The sequence below is a fragment of the Malus sylvestris genome, chromosome 7 (assembly GCF_916048215.2).
Source record: "Malus sylvestris chromosome 7, drMalSylv7.2, whole genome shotgun sequence".
NCBI lineage: Eukaryota > Viridiplantae > Streptophyta > Magnoliopsida > Rosales > Rosaceae > Malus > Malus sylvestris.
The window spans coordinates 33,929,351-33,949,512 of record NC_062266.1 but is presented as its reverse complement, the minus strand read 5'-3'; the positions used below and the strand labels follow the sequence as shown (position 1 = coordinate 33,949,512).

Genomic DNA, 20,162 nt, shown 5'->3' with positions numbered 1-20,162 from the left:
TACTTTTACACATTCCTGTGCACGCATGGAGCTGATTGGATCACACTTTTAGATTCGGATCCTCGCCGTCTGCGCCCGGTAGATTCAGTCGGATCCGATCCGACTCGGTGCTCGAACTCGAAGATTTCAGCCACAATTCTGTAATAAATTCAACTTTTTCTCGTCAATTTCATCGCCAAATTTGTTCGAATCTATCTCTTGGTTGCATTTGGATTTGCGTATGTGTTTTCTGCTAGTGAACTTGTCAATTATTTTCCTGTTTGGTTGCCGAGAAAGCTGAGGAAAGTCATAGAAACTAGAAATGTTGTTTTTGAATTTCATCATTTCGTTGTTTAGCTATGAGATTAACTTTACCTCAATTGCGTTAATCTCCGTTAATCGGTTTAGTGGAAGTTTGATCCTATAAAAAAATGGATTATTTTGTAGTTACATTGGCATCTTTGAGTGGTTTTTGATTTGTTCAATGCTATTGCAGAAGATCTGGTGTTTGCGGCCAGACCGGTTTATGTTTAGATGCTCTGCAAAAGTTACATTAAGGAGTGTGATTGTTCAAGCTGGGAATATCGTAACGTCTACGAAGGCAAGGGTGCATTTCAACAATACTGATAGAATTTGCGTGCTTGCCAATTCGTGGAACCGAGCATTTAGGTCGAGTTTGAGGATGATGGTTGATACAGGCGCGACGGATGAACAGGGATCCGTTTTTGATGTGCTGCCTGACAAAGATGAGGATGGTGAATATACCAGTGGAGGGTGCAAAAGGTTTATATCGGTTATCCTTATCTGTCTTTATTAATGTGTGAAATCAATAGGCAAAATCGATATCCTTATTCAACTATGAGCAGACCCGTTCGAATATTGAATGATCTAACTGGTGCTGGCTGTCAAAGAATTAATCTTTGGACTTAACTTCGTGTTCCTTTTGTGTCTCATTGACAGCGAAGGTGGAGAACTGAGTTGCGGTTATTCCAGTTTCAGGGGAAAAAGAGCAACTATGGAGGATTTTTATGATGTTAAAATGTCCAAAATTGATGGGCAAACGGTCTGCCTGTTTGGTATTTTCGATGGTTAGATTCTCTTTATCTTCTTTTATTTTAGATAACGGAATATGTTCTGATTACTAAAAGTCTTAAATGTAGGGCTAAAAATCATTCGTCACAATGTATATGAAATGCTGTCTACATAAGAATCCAGAGTGTTTGGACACATGGAATGAATTTAGGTTTTTCGAACATAGTTGCAACCATTTAGTGGCTGAACCCTTAGGAAACTACGGTGGCAAAAGGTTGGGCGAATCTGACTTTTGCTACTTTAGATCTCACATGGTTACTTTCCACGTAAAGGAAATAATGAAAGAAATTATCAATTTAATCATCGAGCCGGTTGATATTACTCGCTTATATGTGAGGGTTCTGCTACGCAACTTAGACCTTATTCCTAAGATGTAATTGTCCTGAGATTTCAGTCAAATATAAGCATTTTACCTGTTGGCTGAAGTAGAAAGTACTTGTCCTGTGTATGATGCAAGGTTTTCTAATTTTTCTTGTCTATTTTTACAGGTCATGGCGGTTCTCGTGCTGCTCAATATTTGAAGGAGCATCTATTTGAGAATCTCATGAAGCATCCACAATTCATGACAGACACTAAGTTAGCTATTAGTGCGTCCAAGTTCCTTTATACCTAAATTTGTGCAGCACTTACAATAAAACGTTAGGGTGGCATGGTTGTAGCATGTCCATTGTTCTGACATAGGATCCTCGTCCCATATGGGTGGAATTATTTAGTTATGTGCCTCTTAGGTCAGGTGGAAAGAGATAAAATGTTTTTATCCCTGTCATTTCATCAAGCTGTGGGGTTCTGCATGGAACACTTTTTTACCCTGTGACATAGGTCTGTTTGGTTCTTCTGGGTAACTTGGGTGACCTTGCAGGTGAATCATATCAACAGACCGATGCAGACTTTTTGGATTCTGAAAGAGATATATACCGGGATGATGGTTCTACTGCTTCAACAGCAGTCTTGGTTGGTAACCATCTATATGTTGCTAATGTTGGAGATTCACGTACAGTAATATCAAAGGCAGGAAAAGGTATTAATTGAATCATTAGTTATTGAAAAGTGGTTAAAATTTTATGATATGTAACTGAATTCATCATGAAGTATATCGGACACCTTTCCATGCTGAAAATGTTGAATGTAATCATATAGAATGTATGAATTTAATATTTTGGTATGCTGGATTTCTAAAAGTAGTTTTCGTTTTTCCCATTTTGGATAGCTATTGCTTTATCCGAGGATCATAAACCAAATCGAAGTGATGAGAGGAAGAGAATTGAGAGTGCTGGGGGTTTTGTAATGTGGACAGGTAAGACTTCAAAGTTTCTGATTGAAGCAAGAAACTATAATCTCTATATGTTGGCTGTCATTATATATTTATACAAACAAATAATGTGTTATTCACGCATCGGTTGTTTCTCCCAGTGTGCTTATGTGGTGCCTATTCTTGAGTTCATTTATGGGCTTTGAAATTTCTACACGGTTTCCGGCCATCCAATAACAGTTGTAGAGCTGCTTGTTTTACTCTTTTAACAATTATGATAAATCAAGGTAACTCTAACTCACCTACTTTTCTGTTATATTCTCAGGCACTTGGAGAGTAGGCGGTGTGCTGGCCATGTCTCGGGCTTTTGGGAACCGCATGTTGAAGCAATATGTTGTTGCAGAACCTGAGATCCAGGTGATCATCAAAATTCTTACTGTTTGATACTGGATTAACTTATTTCTTTATTTGTTTTCTGTGGGTTTAATCTGTCCGTGCGTTGAACCGGTCTTTACTCTTTCTACAATCTGGTCTAGGAGCCTAGTTGTGAATGGTAAATAGTAATTTCCTAGTAATTGTTGCATCCGAGGAGTCTTATTTTGGTAGAAAAATCACAATTTACTTGTTTCGTCATGGATGTTACATTGATTAGTATCCCCTAGATTTGAAGATTTTTCATTCCAAATGTCTAAAACTAAAACCAACACAGATCGGAAGTTAAAAGAAAAGTTTTCAGTAGTTTTTTTTCATTCTATCTCAGGACCTAGTGGTGGATGAAGATTTTGAGTTTCTAGTGCTTGCTAGTGATGGGGTATGGGATGTGCTACCAAATGAGGTAAAATCCTACCCCGGCCATTCACCTGTCCTTCCACCGTCGGACAGTGGGATGAGCAGTTCTTTTGCGTACGTATGTGTAATGATAAGATCTCGTTTTCTTGGCCTCGGATTATCGGTTTGGTTAAACCCTGGCTCCCTGCGTATCTATTTCTCCCTCATGTGTCAGGTTGCTGTTGAAGTTGCCAAAACAGAAGAAGAACCCGAGGCAGCAGCTCGAAAGTTGACGGCGGTTGCCTTTTCCCGTGGCAGTGCAGACAACATAACATGCATTGTGGTGAAGTTCCAGCATGACAAAGCAGGGCCAGCCAGTCCTCACCAAGATTAGAAATTCTGCGTATTGCATGTGCGGATTTTTCAACATTTTTAAGAAAACCGTATTAAATTTGCACATGCAAATGGCCGAATGTGCTTATAGAAACGATAGCAATTTGTTTATTCGTTGGTTTTGTATCGTAACTTTTCGTTTTTGTACGGAGAAGACGGGTTTTTCGACCCGTTCCGCTCCCGTACCTGTCTATGTATTGTATACCTTTTCTGCGTAGCTGTAAAGATGTCGGTTCGGGTGTTTTGATCTTCTGATAGTTCAAATCCTTGTCATTTGGGAATGGAGCTCTTCATGTTTTAGGGGCACAATCCCTAAATTATTGAACATGCGAAATCGGTAGTCGAACCCGTTGAAGTATGTAAGAAAACGGTTGATCAAGAATAGCATATGTTCCTTGATGATCAGGAGTTCGACCTAAAGCCTGTCTGATACTAACCAAAATACACAAGACGTCGTTGCCTTGGCGCGCAAGAAAGTTTACTCCGATTGAGAGCCTTGACCAGGGTCGACAAAGAACTCTTCCACTGCGAAAACAATGCGTAATTTTAGTTTTTGGTTCTCTCCATATCATAGATGCAAGCAAACTAGTAAGAACTAAAGAATGCTCAAATGGAAATATCGAGTGACTAAGCGTTTAAGAGTAATGCGGTTTTACCCATGTCATTTTGCTGCGGAGAATCAAGCATAGCGTCCGAGTCGGAAGGCAGAAAGGGTGAACCCGAATAGTTTCCAAGTGCTCCAAGATCTGTCCATGCAATAAGCGAAAGAAGAATCCATCAATAGAAGAGGAAATAGTTAACAAGCACATGACGGCTTCACAACCCGAGAAGGTTTCCATGAAACTTTTATTAACAACTCTAATTAGTTATACTGCACTGCTACCTGGTAAGTTTGGCCATCCAGCAGTATCAAAAAGCCCGAAATTCCAGGGTGCCTGCCCTGATAACTTTCCACCATCTGCTCCAATACCGAACCTCTCCAAATTTGTGAAATGAGAAGGAAATGCAGAGTCAAGCGCCGATGTGTCTGCACCTTGCCCTGATATTGCTGATGGAGTGTAAGGAAACTGGCCATTGGACACTGATACTGGACTTGAAACCATCTCTGTCTTGATACCACTGTGTCAGGGGTGATCAAGAACATATCAGAAATGAAGGTAGCTGTGTGCACGTGGGATGAACAGACATAAACTTTACTGAACACGGATGTACATGAATCCTCGATTCAAGTTTAAATTAATCCGACAAAATATAAGAATGTCAAACATTGGCAAGAACAAATTGAAAGTAAAGAAAAAAGTGGTGAGATAGAATCCTCACTCTTGACATAAGTTTAGTGGCATATGGTGGAAATTTCCTTGAGCAGGGATTCCATTGACCAAATGACAACTCGATATGGTGCCCATGGAATTGATTTGGTGATGACCCTTTGACGGAAATGGAGGCTGCTGCATGACGGGGTATCCCATAGGTAAATTGTTAACTGCACTAAATATAAACAAAAGAGGAATAAGGGATCACATTACATTGAGATTTATGGCATAGACTTCAATTAGCAATAGAAAATGCAACGCAGCGTCTAGTCTTTTCTTAAACAAAAATTTAAAACGCCGACGCGTGCCTAAACATTCAGGTTCTCTGCGAAGAAAATACCAGGCATGTAATGCATTCCATTATGCATAGGAGGCAATGGAACTTCTGGAGGCTCTTGCTGTTTCATCAGCTGGTATTGTTGCTCGAGCAAACGGTTGTACATAACTATTTGATTTTTCAGCTTTAGCCTCGTGTAGTAAGCCTTGAAAAATTCTGCATTTTCTACTTCCAATTTCTGCAGTACTAAACAGACAAAAAAGTATGACAATTAGATCAATTCGGAAAATATAGCAGCAATATAACTACGAAGTCAAAATCTTCTTCTGCACCATCAACTAGTGATACACTGATGCTTATGCATTGCGAACAATGAAGAAAAGTGAAGATGAAACAAAGGAAATTATGTGGTATAATGTAGTGGCATACCCAAGCTTGTAAAGCCAGGCTCAATCCTAGCACGATCTAACAGGGTATCGACGACTTCATTTTTGTTCATATACAATCGCAGACACCTTTCAATCAAATTCTGGACCTACAATGTTCATTAGAATACCGAATAAAATAATGCAATTAAGTTTCATCCTTGGAACAAAATCACACTCAAGCTCAAACAAGTAAAAAAAATGTCTTACAACTTCAATATCTTCACGTGTGACTTTTGTGCTCTTGTTGCTGGAAATAGACACTGAACCAGAGTCCAGCGTAGGGACCTCACTGACGCCATTTTGTCGGTCATTATGCGGAAATTGCTTTTCTGTTGATTTCTGTTTATCCTGTGAAAGTCCTCTTGCTTAGTGATACGAAACTCAAAGAAGTATCTTATGAAATAAATGTACTGTTTTGAACTCATCAAAATGTGAGGCTAGCTAGGAGGGGGAAATAATTAAGTTGTATGGTTTATGGCATGGCTAACTCTTTTTCCTTCTTTCGATATAGGCCAAACAGAAATGACTTAGGAAAAACAGACGGCCAAGAGCTTTTCATACAACAGCACTGGGTTAGGGAAATTCGGGTGCTATCATTGTCTGTCACATTAATAAAATCAACGATGACTCGCAGATTGAGAATACAAGTAAATGATGCTAAACCTGCAATATCTTCATTTCACTTCAATGCACCTAAACTCTGAGCTTTTGTTTGGCTCGAGATCCTCCCTTCAACTTTCTATGATGGCTAAATCAGAGAGACCAATAAAACCAATAACGACCTGAAATATCATAAAAATTGCGTAAAAAAGGATGAACAATTGGAATAGCATGTTGTTCAAGCGTTTGGATGCCAAAATAACTTTCAAACACAAAACACGGCGTAAATACACTACCACTCATTCAACTAAGCCCTATATGCAGCTCCATGTTTTAGTATTAAATTTATTGAAGATATCCCAAAAAAAATGAAATCGCGAAGAAGACAAAGTAGACAATTGAAGTATTAGTAAATTCACTACCTCAAACCAAAATACGCATAATTATTTGATGTAAACCAAACAAGTAAAATATCGAAGCATTAGTTTACGTCCATTGAACACCAGATGCACATAGAATTCCTCACAACATCAAATGATAAGACAATTTGAATGCCGAATATGCAAGACGGGTGAATTTACATCTAATAACATTAGTGTAACATGCCAAACAAGGAAATGGATTGATTTCACCACTTCCAATCATCCAATTATGTAAAAGGAACAACTTTGTTTTTCTGTTTCTGCAATTGATTGATAAATTTACAATAAATCTCAGAATACCAACACCCAGTGATCACTTTCCCCTGACCCCTTGTTTGGTTGCCAAGAAAATCCAAGAAAGGAAGAAAAGAAAACAACACCTCACCCCCAAACCCAAATCTCCAACTCAATTCTCTTCCTTTCTTTTTACCCTTTTCTCAGCAACCAAACAAGCATCAAACTTTATGAAAAGAAAGCTGAAAGGAAGCATCTTGAAGCAAAAACAAGCAGAGAAATAACCCAGAAAATACAAAATCGTGTGGGAGGCGGAAGAAAGAGAAAGGGTTTGGAGTTACCATAAAGTGGAAGGCTTTGGAGGAGGAGGACTGCTACTGCTAGGGTTTTCCAGAGGCAGGCAAGTAGGCTGCAGGGTTTACCGAAACGTTGCTGTTAACAGAGCTTAAGCAGCAGAAATTTAAAACCAAGTGGGAAGGGAAGCGGTGTGAAATTTTTTTACAATTATCTCACTCAGTGTCACACTCTCAGGTGGTATTTTGTCGTTTGTGTGTTTTTATAGGGGTCAAATTTTGAGGAAGCTGCTTGTACCCTGTGTTGTTGATATTGTACGTGGCTTGGGCCCTTTTGTTTTCATTCTGCTTTTTGGTCACAAATATATGGTGTCCCATTTCGAAATTTTCTTAATAATACGGCTCGTTGGCTGCTAAGATTATTGGACGATATGGATTGATTTATGTCCAATCGAACCGATGTACAATGTTTGACACTTAGAGCAGTCGCACCGTGGGAAAGGGTTCTTAAGGTTATTCACTATTTAATCCATTCCTTTAATGAACAGTAACTGCCTTTTACATCTTCATTCCTACACTAAATAGTCTTAGCAACAGGCAATACAATATTTTATTTATTTATAAAATAATACAAAATAATTTAATTTGTAATACAAAATAATACAAAACAATTTCTTTTGAGAAAAAGTAAATGACATGGTTGTGGCTTTGAAGATGCTGATTTGGCTTTGGCTTCGGCTTGCCTCCTCGTCGACTGGGTCATTTCCATCATGGCTGCTTCGTAATCTCCGTCATCTTCTTCTGTATGACTTTTTATATTTGTTGATGCACAGAACCAGAGGTCTTGAAACAACGTAAATCCGACCGTGAATCTGCAAGAAAGTAAATAACATAAGATGTATCGTGGTTCACCCCAATGTTTGAGCTACGTCCACATTGATGATGATATTGTTTCCCTCGGAATGGTGAATATACAAGAATGTTAGAGGCAATGTGTTTTCTAGCCTATTTTCTGTGTGCTATCTTCCTATGGCCTCAAACTTGGCCTCCATCTTGGCCCGAATCTTGACCTCCCTTAATGAGGAGAGTGATGAGTCATTTTATAGAATAAGAGCTCATCACTTATTACATATTTGCCCATTCATTTATTACATAATTACATTTGAGTCCCCCGAGTATTTATACGAGGTCTAAATACGGAGGCCCTAAGTATGGTACAAACAGTAGTCCCCAAAGTCTTCAGTCAAGATAGTCTTTTGGCTGGAGACTTGAAATTCAATTCATGTGTGGGCCGAAGTAACTCGATGTTATCTAGAACTGAATACTCGATATGAGGCGGTGCTCAATGTGAAATGATGCTCAACTAGAAGTAGCACATATTGCGAGGCTGCTCGGCTTGTGGCTTATGTTGCCTTGGTTGGCTCGGCTTGTGGCGTTGAAGGTGAGGGAGTCCTTTTTATAGAATAAAGGCTCGTTCCTCAATACATAAATGATGGGCTAGAGTTGATGCTCGCAGCGAGGCGGTTGCTCAGCAGGCGGCAATGCTTTTTAATGATGGTGAGGGAGTCCCTTTTATAGAATAAGGGATTGCTCCTCAATACATAAGTGATAGGTTAAGAGTGATGCTTGCAGTGAGGCGGTTGCTCAACTGGCGGCGATACTCTCTAATGGAGGTAAGGGAGTCTCTTTTATAGAATAAGGGCTCGCTCCTCAATACATACGTGATGGGTTAAGAGTGATGCTTGAGGCGAGACGGTTGCTCAGCTGGCGGCGATGCTCTCTAATGGAGGTGATGAATTCCCTTTAATAGAATAAGGGCTCGCTCCTCAATACATAAGTGATGGATTAAGAGTGATGCTTGCGGCGATGCGGTTGTTCAGCTGGCAGCGATGCTCTCTAATGGAGGTGAGGGAGTCATTTTTATATAATAAGGGCTCGCTCCTCAATACATAAGTGATGGGCTAAGAGTCTCTCTCTAATGGAGGTGAGGGAGTCCCTTTTATAGAATAAGGGTTCGCTCCTCAATACGTAAATAATGGGCTAAGTTCCCCAAGTATTTTTCATGAGGCCCAGTTGCGGAAGCCCAATATATGGTACATAGTGTAGTCCCCCAAGTCTTCAGTCAATAGAGTATGTTGGCTGGAGACTTCAAATTCAATCCATGTATGGCGGTTGTTCGGAGCAAAGAACAAAATATCGATATTATCGGCGAAATATCGTTTTTTTTAGATGACGATATTTTTATACTTATCCCCTTAATTATCGTCATAATATCGCGATATTATCAATAATATTATTAATATCGCGATATTATGCAAATTTGAGTCTGAGCTTCCGGGTCGACCCGCTTGAACCAGGCATGTCAGCCATACCGAGAACGGAGAGCATGTCGAGGGTTTCCTTGTCGACAGAGATCTCGTCAATCTTGATGGCGAACTCCTTGGGGACAAAGTCTATGCGGCGCTCGCGGTCCTCCTCCTGCAACTTCAGGGAAATGCCACGAACCAGGCCCTTCTGGATCTGCTTCATGAGGTGGGTGGAGAATCCGGCAATCTTGTTGCAGAGACACTTGGAGGGGATGATGGCGACTTCCTCGAGGATCTTCTTATTGGTGTGGAAGTCCAGGGTCATACGCGAGTAGTAGCGCTTAATCACCTGGCGGGAAGATTTCTTCACTGTCTTTGTGCGGACGCGACCCATGGTGATGGTGGAATTGTGCGGCGGAGCTGGGAAGAGACGAACAGCGGGTGAGTGTGTGTGTTCGTGAGATGTGTTGTGCTTGAAAATGGAGAATTACCATGGTGGCTTAGAGGGAGTGATAGAGGAAGATGTGCAGAGTAGACATGGAGGGTTAGAGTGAGGGATCAGAAGAGAAGAAGATATAGAGTTAAACAGAGAAGTTGAGATGATTGATAGAAATTAGGCAGCAGGGAAATCGGGAAAGTGGAAAAAAATGCCTAGTTTTATGTGAAAGTCTACCACCCACATAATTAAAAAAAACAAAAAATAATTACCCACTATCAAAGTTGGACAAAGAGATGCAGGAACAAGATCTTGTGAATCCTTCTTCCTATTGTTATTGCTTTGGTCCAATAAATATATTATATAAATGATTAAGATAACATTATATTATTTGTTATGTTTTAAAACAATTTTTTTTTTTGGTTTTTTGGTAAATAAATGAAATAATTGTGACTGACATTTCTAGATCTGGCTTGTATCCTCTTCCTATTTGGATTACTCAACTAGATCACGACGTCTTTTCCAGCAAAAGATTAAACTGTCTTTCTATTTTTACCCCTTAAACTATCTATCTTTTAAAACAATACTATATTATATTCTTATAATATAATATTTTCTTTTCGTTTTCTTTTTAAGACCAATCAATTCTTTTTTTTTTAAGGCTATCAATGGTATTGAGCCGTTGGATTAGTGTGGTCAAAATAGCGGGTGCTGACGTTTTGGGAAGGGCTTTCTCATTAATTTCTCGTTGTTTGTGTAACTCACGTATCTTACCATACAATGTATAAAGTGTAAAATATTGTACTAAGTCATTATATATAAATGATTATGGTGTGTTTAAACTTCTTTCATTAATTACTACATATTTTCTACACTCACAATGTTTGCCAGCTCGCTATATAATCAACTTAAATCAGTTAAATCCATCATGCAATGCATTTCCTTCCAATGTTTTGTGATAAACTAATAGATAGTTGACTAAATAAACATCCTGCAAAGTTTCAATAAAAAATTTCAAGTTTTTCTTACAATTTCCGTGGTTTCCATATTATTTTTATCGATATCGATAATATCCCGATATTTCCATCGATATTTCTGTGTTTTTGAACTACTGATATTTTCAATATCATCGATATTTTATACGTTGGTTCGGAAGCGGTCTTTGTATACCATGCACTGAAGCTTTGTAGGTGAAACTTTGAAAGTGAAGCTTTGAAGCTGGAGCTTTTGTAAATGAAGCTTTTGAAGCTGGAGCTTTTGAAGGTGGAGCTCTGTAAGTGAAGCTTTCGAAGCTGATTGACATGAGTGATGCTCATGAATGTTTATGTTGATTGACATGAGTGATGCTCATGGATGTTGACATGAATGATGCTCATGAATGTTGACATGAATGATGCTCATGAATGTTTATGTATGATTGACATGAGTGATGCTCATGAATGTTTATGTATGTTTGATATGAGTGATGCTCATGTATAATTTTGGAGTACTGAATGTACTTTTGATCACCTAGTTGGTGATAATATCGGCATGCTGCCAAATAATTTTGGAGTATTTGACGTACTTTTGATCGCCTGGTTGGTGATAATAGCGGCAGGCTGCCAAATAATTTTGGAGTACTGGACGTACTTTTGATCACCTGGTTGGTGATAATAGCGGCAAGCTGCCGAATAATTTTTTATAGTACTAGACGTACTTTTGATCACTTGGTTGGTGATAATAGCAGCATGCTGCCGAATAATTTTGGAGTACTGGACGTACTTTTGATCACCTGGTTTGTGATAATAGAAGGCCTGACTCTTTTGGGCATATGAACCTTCACCCTCCACATAACATTCCAGCCCATTATTTTGGGCTTGCCGTTTTTTTTTTATATGATTACCCTCTGATTGGGTTATACAGATATCTCCGAAAGATAAGAAAAATAAATTACATCATTCAAAAATAAATCCGCCCCTCTGCTCAATGGGTCACGCCCATAATTTCCTTTTCTACATGTCATCACCACCGCAATTATGTCTGCTTCTTTTTATCTTCTTTTGCTTTATGCTTTGCTTTTGCTTTTGTTTCTGTTTCTTCTTTTCTCTTTTCTTTTCTGCTTTGCTTTTGCTTTTGTTTATGTTTCTTCTTTTCTGTTTTCTTTTCTTTCTCTCTGTTCACTGCATCTTTTTTTCTCTTTTTACTTTGCTTTCTTTCTGTTTTTCTTTCTTTTGGCAGATGGCAGACAAAAGGAATAATAATAGACTGATTATCGAGAAAGCTTATCTTATTCCTATCTACTGTCGGTATGGTCTTCTTGAACATATTTTTCTGTTTTTCTGCATCTGCACGCCAAACTCTGGGTCCATCAAAGCATCAAAGCCGCCTTTATCAACAACAACGTCAAAGCTCTCATCCTCGAACTGCATGTCAGTGACGTCCATGACTTGCCACTTCATACCAGGGCGTATACGCACATTGCGGCACAACATGTCGGAAATGGCGACCTTAGATAAGTCAATGTTGGTGATGGCCTTAAATCCGGCATTATAGAGGTGTTAAGATAGGTGGGAAGTACCGCAACCGGGCACCAGTACTTGCAGCGGTAGGGTTTGGGACTCGAACTTTAGGACTCGAGCTGGAGCTCTATATATTTTTTCAACCGACAATACTAATTCTTACCAAAGGGAACTCCTACTATGCTGGCCAATCAAAGCATACTGATAATCCTCGTCAATGAACAAAACCCAGTAATCCCCCGTGACAGGAATGATCGGCAGAAATGGCGGAACATAAAACCTCACCTTCAGTTTCGCCTCGCCACTATTCGGGTCTACCTTGTATGCGATGTCCTGGATGAACCCCCTATTCCTGTCGGTCCAAGTCTTGTTTAGCACATTCACGGTGCGATCGTCTTTCAGAGTGTAGGTGGCACGCGTGTTCTCATCATTCTTGGGCTGAAACTACGACGGAACAGAGGCAATCTCGTACCACCACCCCATGTAGCGCTGCAGATCCAGGCCCTTCACGACTTCCATCACCCTTTTCGTCACCTTTGTTGCAGATGAAGTGTTTGTGTTCTGGTTTTTTAGAGAGCGAGTGAGGAATTGGTGCGGGAATTTGTCTTGCAGTTACAGGGAGAGACTGAGTGAGAGAGGAGGTGGCTTCGTGGGTTTTCTGGGAAAACTTTGGGTTCTTGGGTTTTTGCAAATTCACAGCGGAGGTGACAAAATGAAAGAGAACCGACATAGCTTTTCGTGTCGTTTCCCACAGACGGCGCCAAATGTTGATGCACAAAACCGGAGGTCTTGGAACAACATAAATCCGACCGTAAATTTGCAAGAAAGTAAAGAACACAAGATGTATCGTGGTTCACCCTAATGTTTGGGCTACGTCCACACTGATGTTTATATTGTTTCACTCTGAATGGTAAATATACAAAAAGGCTAGAGGCAGTGTGCTCTCTAGCCTATTTTCTATGTGCTCTCTTTCCATGGCCTTAAACTTGGCTTCCATCTTGGCCCGAATCCTGACCTTCCTTAATGAGGAGAGTGAGAATTCCTTTTATAGAATAAAGGCTCCTCACTTATTACATATTTGCCCCTTCATTTATTACATAATTACATTTGAGTCCCCCGAGTATTTATACGAGTTCTAAATACAGAGGCCCTAAATATGGTACAAACAATATTAGAGAAATTGGGGATTCGTCTTGCAGCCGAGAGAAGGGTTCATCTTGCAAATTGGGGATTCGTTTTACAACGAAAAATGGGAGATTCATCGTGCAAATTGGGCATTCTTCCTGATTCATCCATCTACCATTTCATGGATCTACAGGCAACAAGTTAAGAGAAAAAAACAGAAAGAGCAATTTTTTTTAAATTCATTGAATTTAGAAAATGATGGAGATGGTATTTAAACTTAGTTACCTTCCTGATTCATCTTGTTCCCCCATTTCATGGATGCAGGCAACAAGTTTAATTTTTTGGTGTATGAAATGTTGATTAATTTTAGGATATGGGTTCTTTGAAATAAAAAAAACGTGGCTGACGTCAGCCCACGTCACATTCCTTTCGGGCGCTCTGGCCTGCAATTCATGTCAGGCTTCTCCCTCGAGCTTACTCAGGCTCACTTGCCAGCACACGCTGGGCTTCATCACTCGAGCTGTTTGGCCCTATTCATGCGCCTGTCCCTCGGGCTGGAGCACACAGTGGAAGTGCTCTTATTGGTTACAATTTATCAATTAATCTACAAATCACTTTGCAAACGAAATTTGATATACAAGTGAAAGAGGGCGTCTAATTCTGGTTAAGATTTAAACCTTTTATCATATACTTAAAAATTAGGCCTAATCGGATAAATGGTCCCCGTGGTCATAAGGTATTCGGATGATAGCCCCTGTGGTAAAAAAATTCGGATTTAAACCCATGTGGTCTAAGTCTGTTAGGATTTATGCCCATCTGTTAAATAATGCTCACGTGGCTGCCAAATGTCTGCCACGTGGCAAAATGATAATTTTTTATTTTTTTTAAAAAAAACCTGAATTTTTATAAATAAAAAAAAACCCAGAATCTCCCCCCCGCCCTCTGCCCGTTCCCCCCCCTCCGCCGTTCTTCTCCTTCTTCCTTCTTCTTCTTCCCGCCGGTCTCCCCGCGCGACTCCTCCCTCTCCCTCTTCCTTCTTCTTCTTATTCTTCTTCTTCTTCTTCTTCTTCTTCTTCCCGCCGGTCTCCCCGCCGGTCTCCCCGCGCGACTCCTCCCTCTTCCTTCTTCTTCTTCTTCTTCTTCCCGCCGGAGCCCTCTCCCCGCGCCCTCCTCCCTCTCCCTCTTCCTTTTTCTTGCAGATCTGCGTTTTTTTTTTGTTGTAAAAATTCAGGTTTTTTAAAAAAAAATAAAAAATTATTATTTTTGCCACGTGGCAGACATTTGGCAGCCACGTGACATATATGTGTCAGCCACGTCATCATTATTTAATAGATGGGCATAAATCCTAACAGACTTAGACCACAGGGGTTTAAATACTAACAGACTTAGACCACATAGGTTTAAATCCGAATTTTTTTACCACAGGGGCTATCATCCGAATACCTTATGACCACGGGACCATTTATCCAATTAGGCCTAAAAATTATATTATGTATCAATATCAATGTTTTACCGATATCTTATAAAAATGTAATTTATTTTTCGATTGAAAAAAGAGAATTTAATTATTTAAATATGGAAATGTTTGGAATGTAGGACATAGATAAGGGCTAAGGCTCTCCAACATGCCACATTGTCCCTAAATTCTTCATGAGCCTTACTAGGATACATAAGAAATTTAAATGTAACATTTTGTTAAAAAAATGTGACAACAAATTAAACTAAACTTACATCCAATAAACTAAATAAATCACAATACGTTTCTTTAAAGTTAATGTATGTGTTGAGGATGGAACTCAGGATATGTTCCCACCATACTTTTAGTTTCCCACATTTAAAATATGCGACGTACATTTGGCGTAATGGTTCTTTTACATCTGGAATATGCGGTGTCCATCTAGCATAAACTCTAGGCCAAGGTTAAAACTTGAGCCTAGTTAATCAGTGACAATATGTTTCTTTAAAGTTAATGTGAGCATTGTGAATTGAACTCAGGACCTGTTTCCATTATATTTTTAATTTTTTCATTGCTACAATATGCGTTGTCCAACTGGCGTAACGGTTCTTTTACATCTGGCGTAACGTTACTCTTCCATCTAGAATGTTCGGTGTCCATCTAGCGTAAATCCTACGCCGAGGTTAAAATTTAACCCTAGTTAGTCTTCTTGAGTTAAATTAAACCAACCAATATATAAATCTATACAATACTAGAGCCTAGAGGCACCAAAACCCATTCCTACTTTTTCCCTAAAAAATTTCAATTTTTAAGTCTGCAATTAAGAATTTTCCCTAGGGGCTAATGGGTCAGTGTACCTGGTGGTGATGGTCGTCTCAGATTCAAACTCCTTCAAGTCAGTCAGACTCCTCTTCCTTCTTTGTGGGTAAGCACTTTTTCTCTGCAATTTCCGCTTTTGCTTAAGTGCTTTTCTGGTTTTGTTCAACTTTGGGAAATGGCACAGAGCTAGGGTTTGTGAAATTTTCTGAAATTTTGAAAGTGCTAAATTTCAGAACTTTCCCACCCAGACGATGTTACTGAAACCCTAAAAGCTATGTTTCTGTGAACTCACACAGAAATCTTGTAGTTTTTCAGTAAAGCTTTGAGCTTTCTGAGTTGGTAAATTCTGATCATTATTTTCTTGGGGACTATTTCCTCCAAGTGGGTTTTGGGAATTTTTTTTAAGGGTATTTTTTTTTAAAAGATGGCTTTTGTTTTGTTGCATTTTGTTTATGATTTGACATATTGTATGCATTAGGGAAGCTTGATTAAGGTAAAGTTTTGTTGAATTCCTGTAAGAGTGTGCAATGGCATGCCATATCTGGCTTTCTTAGTTGCTTAGATCTGTTGGAAATTGTTGGGGAAATGTTGTGTTAAGGAGTTCTCTTGGTGTAGTTCCAAGTGTTTGATGAAAACGCATGCCTAGCCCTTTTTTATGAAGCAAAGCTCTTTCGTCCTTTGACGGGGAAGTCTGTGGTTTAAGTCGAAAAGGAGAGATGATTGAGGTCTGTCTTGACTTCTTCTAGTACATTATCTGTTTCTATCTATAAAAGTGATACTTGTTTCTATTCAATGTGATGGAATTTATTATTTATAGATTTATAGCAGCGGCTTTTTTTGTTTGGTGTTGGTGAGGGAGGGTTTTAAACTCTGTATTTAAACAATGTTTGTTTTGAAATGAGTTTTTTTTGTTTCTGCATCGGGTCGGACTTTAAGTTGTTAGCATAATTGAATAACAAGTAAAATAATCTGATGCTATTTGTTTGCTTTCTCTTTGGATCAGGTATTTAACATCCGTAGTCATGACCGCTTTCTGGGAAGGAAAAATGGCTAGGGGTTGTCGAATGTAATACTTTTTCTCGTATTATGCTTACTGCTCCAGTTAAGTAAAGACTCAGAGGAAGTGTATTGAGACTGTTAGGGAAACTATGGAGTGCAATAAAGATGATGCGGTCAAGGCTAAGGAACTTGCTGAGAGGAAGTTTGCAGAAAGAAATTATGCTAGTGCTAAGAAGTTTGTTTTGAAAGCTCTAAATTTGTGTCCCGAGCTTGAGGGTCTCTCCCAAATGTTGACTATACTTGATGTTTACATCTCTTCGGAGAATAAAATTAATGGGGAAGCAGATTGGTATGGAGTACTTAGTGTTACTCCGTATGCTGATGATGAGACGATTAAGAAAGAGTATAGAAAGTTGGCTTTCATGCTTCATCCTGATAAAAACAAGTGTTTTGGTGCAGAAGGCGCATTTAAGTTGGTTTCAGAGGCCTGGACTTTGTTATCAGACAAGGCCAAGAGGGTAGCATATAACCACATGAGGAATGTACAAGGGTTTCAACAGGAAGCAGTGTCCCGTACTGGGGGTCCGTCAGTGCAACCTAGTGCAAGCACCTTTCAAAATTGTATGAATAGTGTCAGGAAGACTGTAAAAGCGTCTCAACAGGAAGCTGCACACCGTAGTGGAGGTCCGTCAACGCAACCTAGTGCAAGTACCTTTCAGAATGTTATGAATGCGAGGACTCAGCGCGGTTCCACCCATATACCTTCATATGCAAAAGCTGCTACATTTTGGACCATTTGCAACCATTGCAAAACTCATTATCAGTATGTCAGAATGTATCTACATCATCTTCTTGTCTGTCCTAATTGTAAGAAGACTTTCTTGGCTGTAGAACAGGCTCCACCTGCAGAGATTTTCAAGTCGTCCAAGAGCTCTTCTTCCCAGCAGCATCAGAATTCAAGACACTATGCTGCTGGTGGTAACTCAAATAGTTCTGGAAGAAACTGTGCTGCAGCTCAAAATGTAGGAGCTGGGGGGTCTTCAGGTTCTAATTCAAACAACAACACAAACTTGAAGCAGGGCTCTGCCACCAAAGTGACAAGTATCGGTAGCACAGTTGCATCGGGTCACGCTGCTGTGGATGCGGTTCAGCAGGCAAGTGAGAATATGAATAGAAATTCAGAGCGGAGACAGTCAATTGCTGAATGGGAAAGGAGTCAAAATTTGAAGGGAAATCCTACATTGAAAAAGAGAAGAACGGATGATCCTCATTTGAACGGTTATGATAAAAAAAGGCCTAATCAAATGGCCATGGGAAGTGGTGGAGCCGACGTGGGAGGTATATCTGAGTTGAGTAAAGGTAATTCTGGAACGAAAAGAATTTATGATTTCTCTAGTGCACAGGACAAACCTAAGGTCCTCAGAGAGGTTCCATATCCGGTAATAAGAAAAGTTCTAATTGAGACGGCACTAACTTCAATTCGCAATTTTCTTGCGCGGAGCTCAGCAACTGAAGCAAAGCAGGCAAAGAAAGAGCAAGAAACTGTGAAAGTAAAAAAGAAACAGAAGAGTGTGGTAAATGTTGACACAAGCACAAACAGTGCTCCAGATGTAGAGGATAAGTCACCAATGCCGATCAACGTTCCAGACCCTGATTTTCATAATTTTGACTTGGATCGAACTGAAAGATCCTTTGGAGAGGACCAAGTTTGGGCTGCATATGATAATGATGGTATGCCTCGTTATTATGGTCGAATTCAAAAGGTGATCTCCTTGAAGCCGTTTAAGATGCGGGTCAGTTGGCTTAACTCGAGAAGCAACAATGAATTGGGTACGCTGAACTGGGTAGGTTCTGGTTTCGCTAAAACTTGTGGTGATTTCAGGCCTGGCAAATATGCAATATCTGATACTTTAAATTCTTTCTCAAGCAAGGTTAATTGGACAAAAGGCACACGAGGGATGATTCGCATATTTCCTACAAGGGGTGAAATCTGGGCTCTATATAGGAACTGGTCCCCTGAATGGAATCAGCATACCCCAGATGCAGTAATCAACAAATATGACATGGTGGAACTGCTTGACGAGTTTACCGAGGAACACGGTGTGTCTGTCGCTCCTCTATCTAAGGTCGCTGGTTTTAAAACAGTGTTTCGTAAGCACACAGACCCCAAGGAAGTGAAACGGATTCCTAAAGAGGAGATGTTCCGTTTCTCGCATCGGGTCCCTAGTCACTTACTTACAGGTGAAGAAGCTCATAATGCTCCAAAGGGTTGTTGGGAATTGGATCCAGCAGCTCTCCCTTCGGAGCTTTATCAAGTTATAACAGAAGCTCGTGATGCATTAGTGAAACAGAACGATGGTAAAACAAGTGAAGAGATTCCGAAACCTCAACCAATGATGACCGACGACAATGGTACGTGCCAAGTCGGCCAAGGAAACTGAAGCTATAAGCGCGCCCCCACCCGCAGATTCTGGACATTGCTGAAGATAATACCGGTCTAGATAGGTTTGCCCCTTTTGTTTTTGCTAACCCTTTTTGTTTTTGGTAAGGCCTGTTGCAAGTGTACATGTTACTGCATTATTTGCAGCAATTGGTTAGCAGGTGGTGGTGGTGGTGGTGGTGGTGGTGGTGGTGGCGGTACCATCTTTCTTTTTGCATTTTGTGGAACATGAAAGGTCAGATGGTGATTAGGTTTTAGTGAAGTTGGAAACTTTTGTATACTCTCATGCCTGATCTCTCTGAAAGATAAGGTTCTTTGGCATCAGGGGTTTTAACTTTTACTTACATCCTTCAGTGTACAAGTTACTGCAGTAATATTTACTTTTCCATCTGTGAACTATGATTTGGCTCACAGATACATCTTCTCTGTAGCTTAGGGCATTCTTACCAAAAAACCGAGAAACCGGCCGAACCGACCTGGATTTCCGGTTGCCTCGGCCGGTTTAGTTGGTTCGGTGACCGGTTCCTCTCACACGGTTTGTTCCTCGAAGTGTGCCAGTCCCTTACTTATGTGTTGTGAGTTAGCAGATTCCGTTAACAATGGATTGATTAAAATTAAAAGAAAAATTAATAAAAAGAGCTTGAAAATTTTGAGTTTTGGTAAGGACAAAATAAAAGGTAAAATGAATAGTATCAAGATTGATTTTTTAGTGTAAAAATATGATTTTTCGTTAAAGTGAACAGTACCAGAATTTTGTCGTTAAAGTTCCCTTAATTAAAAGAAAATCAATAGACAAAAGACAGAAGTTTGTAGAAGCAAAAAAGAGATCGCGGAAATCATTTTCATCGTGACAAAGTGAGATGTATTTGTTTTGGTATCAGGAGACCAAGTAAACTGCCAAGCAGCAAGGGATACGTACAATAATATAAGTTTAATGATCTACTTGTCAAAGAAAACGAAAGGGCCAAAAAAAATATTCCATCCCATATAATTGACACCATCTACATTTTGACTAAACGTAGACACTTGCATCTG

At 39.7% G+C, this 20,162-nt stretch overlaps 2 protein-coding genes and 2 pseudogenes across 5 annotated transcripts; 2 read left to right on the top strand and 2 right to left on the bottom strand.

The window, feature by feature from the left end:
* Positions 1-481: 481 nt before the first annotated feature.
* On the top strand, positions 482-3,728 carry LOC126628739 (probable protein phosphatase 2C 76; annotated as a pseudogene).
* Positions 3,729-3,736: 8 nt separating this feature from the next.
* LOC126628740 (uncharacterized) lies at positions 3,737-7,280 on the bottom strand. The gene is made up of 9 exons (XM_050298527.1): positions 7,097-7,280; positions 6,163-6,281; positions 5,707-5,847; positions 5,501-5,606; positions 5,135-5,317; positions 4,802-4,964; positions 4,365-4,600; positions 4,138-4,227; positions 3,737-4,006 (listed from the first exon to the last, which is right to left on the bottom strand). The coding sequence occupies exons 2-9, from the start codon at positions 6,175-6,177 to the stop codon at positions 3,960-3,962; spliced, it is 981 nt and encodes a 326-aa protein (XP_050154484.1). The 5' UTR covers positions 6,178-6,281; positions 7,097-7,280; the 3' UTR covers positions 3,737-3,959.
* A 338-nt stretch (positions 7,281-7,618) lies between these two features.
* Positions 7,619-14,550, bottom strand: LOC126628088 (40S ribosomal protein S17-3-like; annotated as a pseudogene).
* Positions 14,551-15,648: 1,098 nt separating this feature from the next.
* On the top strand, positions 15,649-19,538 carry LOC126630498 (uncharacterized). Of its 4 annotated transcripts, XM_050300621.1 has the most exons (3): positions 15,649-15,794; positions 16,692-18,531; positions 18,619-19,538. In XM_050300621.1, the coding sequence occupies exons 2-3, from the start codon at positions 16,837-16,839 to the stop codon at positions 19,126-19,128; spliced, it is 2,205 nt and encodes a 734-aa protein (XP_050156578.1). In that variant the 5' UTR covers positions 15,649-15,794; positions 16,692-16,836; the 3' UTR covers positions 19,129-19,538. The 4 variants fall into 4 exon arrangements, with proteins under 4 accessions (XP_050156578.1, XP_050156574.1, XP_050156577.1 ...); XM_050300617.1 differs by having other exon boundaries at positions 16,692-19,538; XM_050300620.1 differs by lacking the exon at positions 15,649-15,794 and adding an exon at positions 15,804-16,027 and having other exon boundaries at positions 16,692-19,538.
* The last annotated feature ends 624 nt before the right edge of the window (positions 19,539-20,162 follow it).

Coding starts and splice junctions, on each gene's coding strand:
- LOC126630498 (XM_050300617.1), top strand. CDS start 16,837: ATGGAGTGCAATAAAGATGATGCGGTCAAGGCTAAGGAACTTGCTGAG.
- LOC126628740 (XM_050298527.1), bottom strand. Junction 4,965..5,134: donor TGGAATGCATTACATGCCTG/GTATTTTCTTCG, acceptor TATTTAGTGCAG/TTAACAATTTACCTATGGGA. Junction 4,228..4,364: donor TGGATGGCCAAACTTACCAG/GTAGCAGTGCAG, acceptor TTGCATGGACAG/ATCTTGGAGCACTTGGAAAC.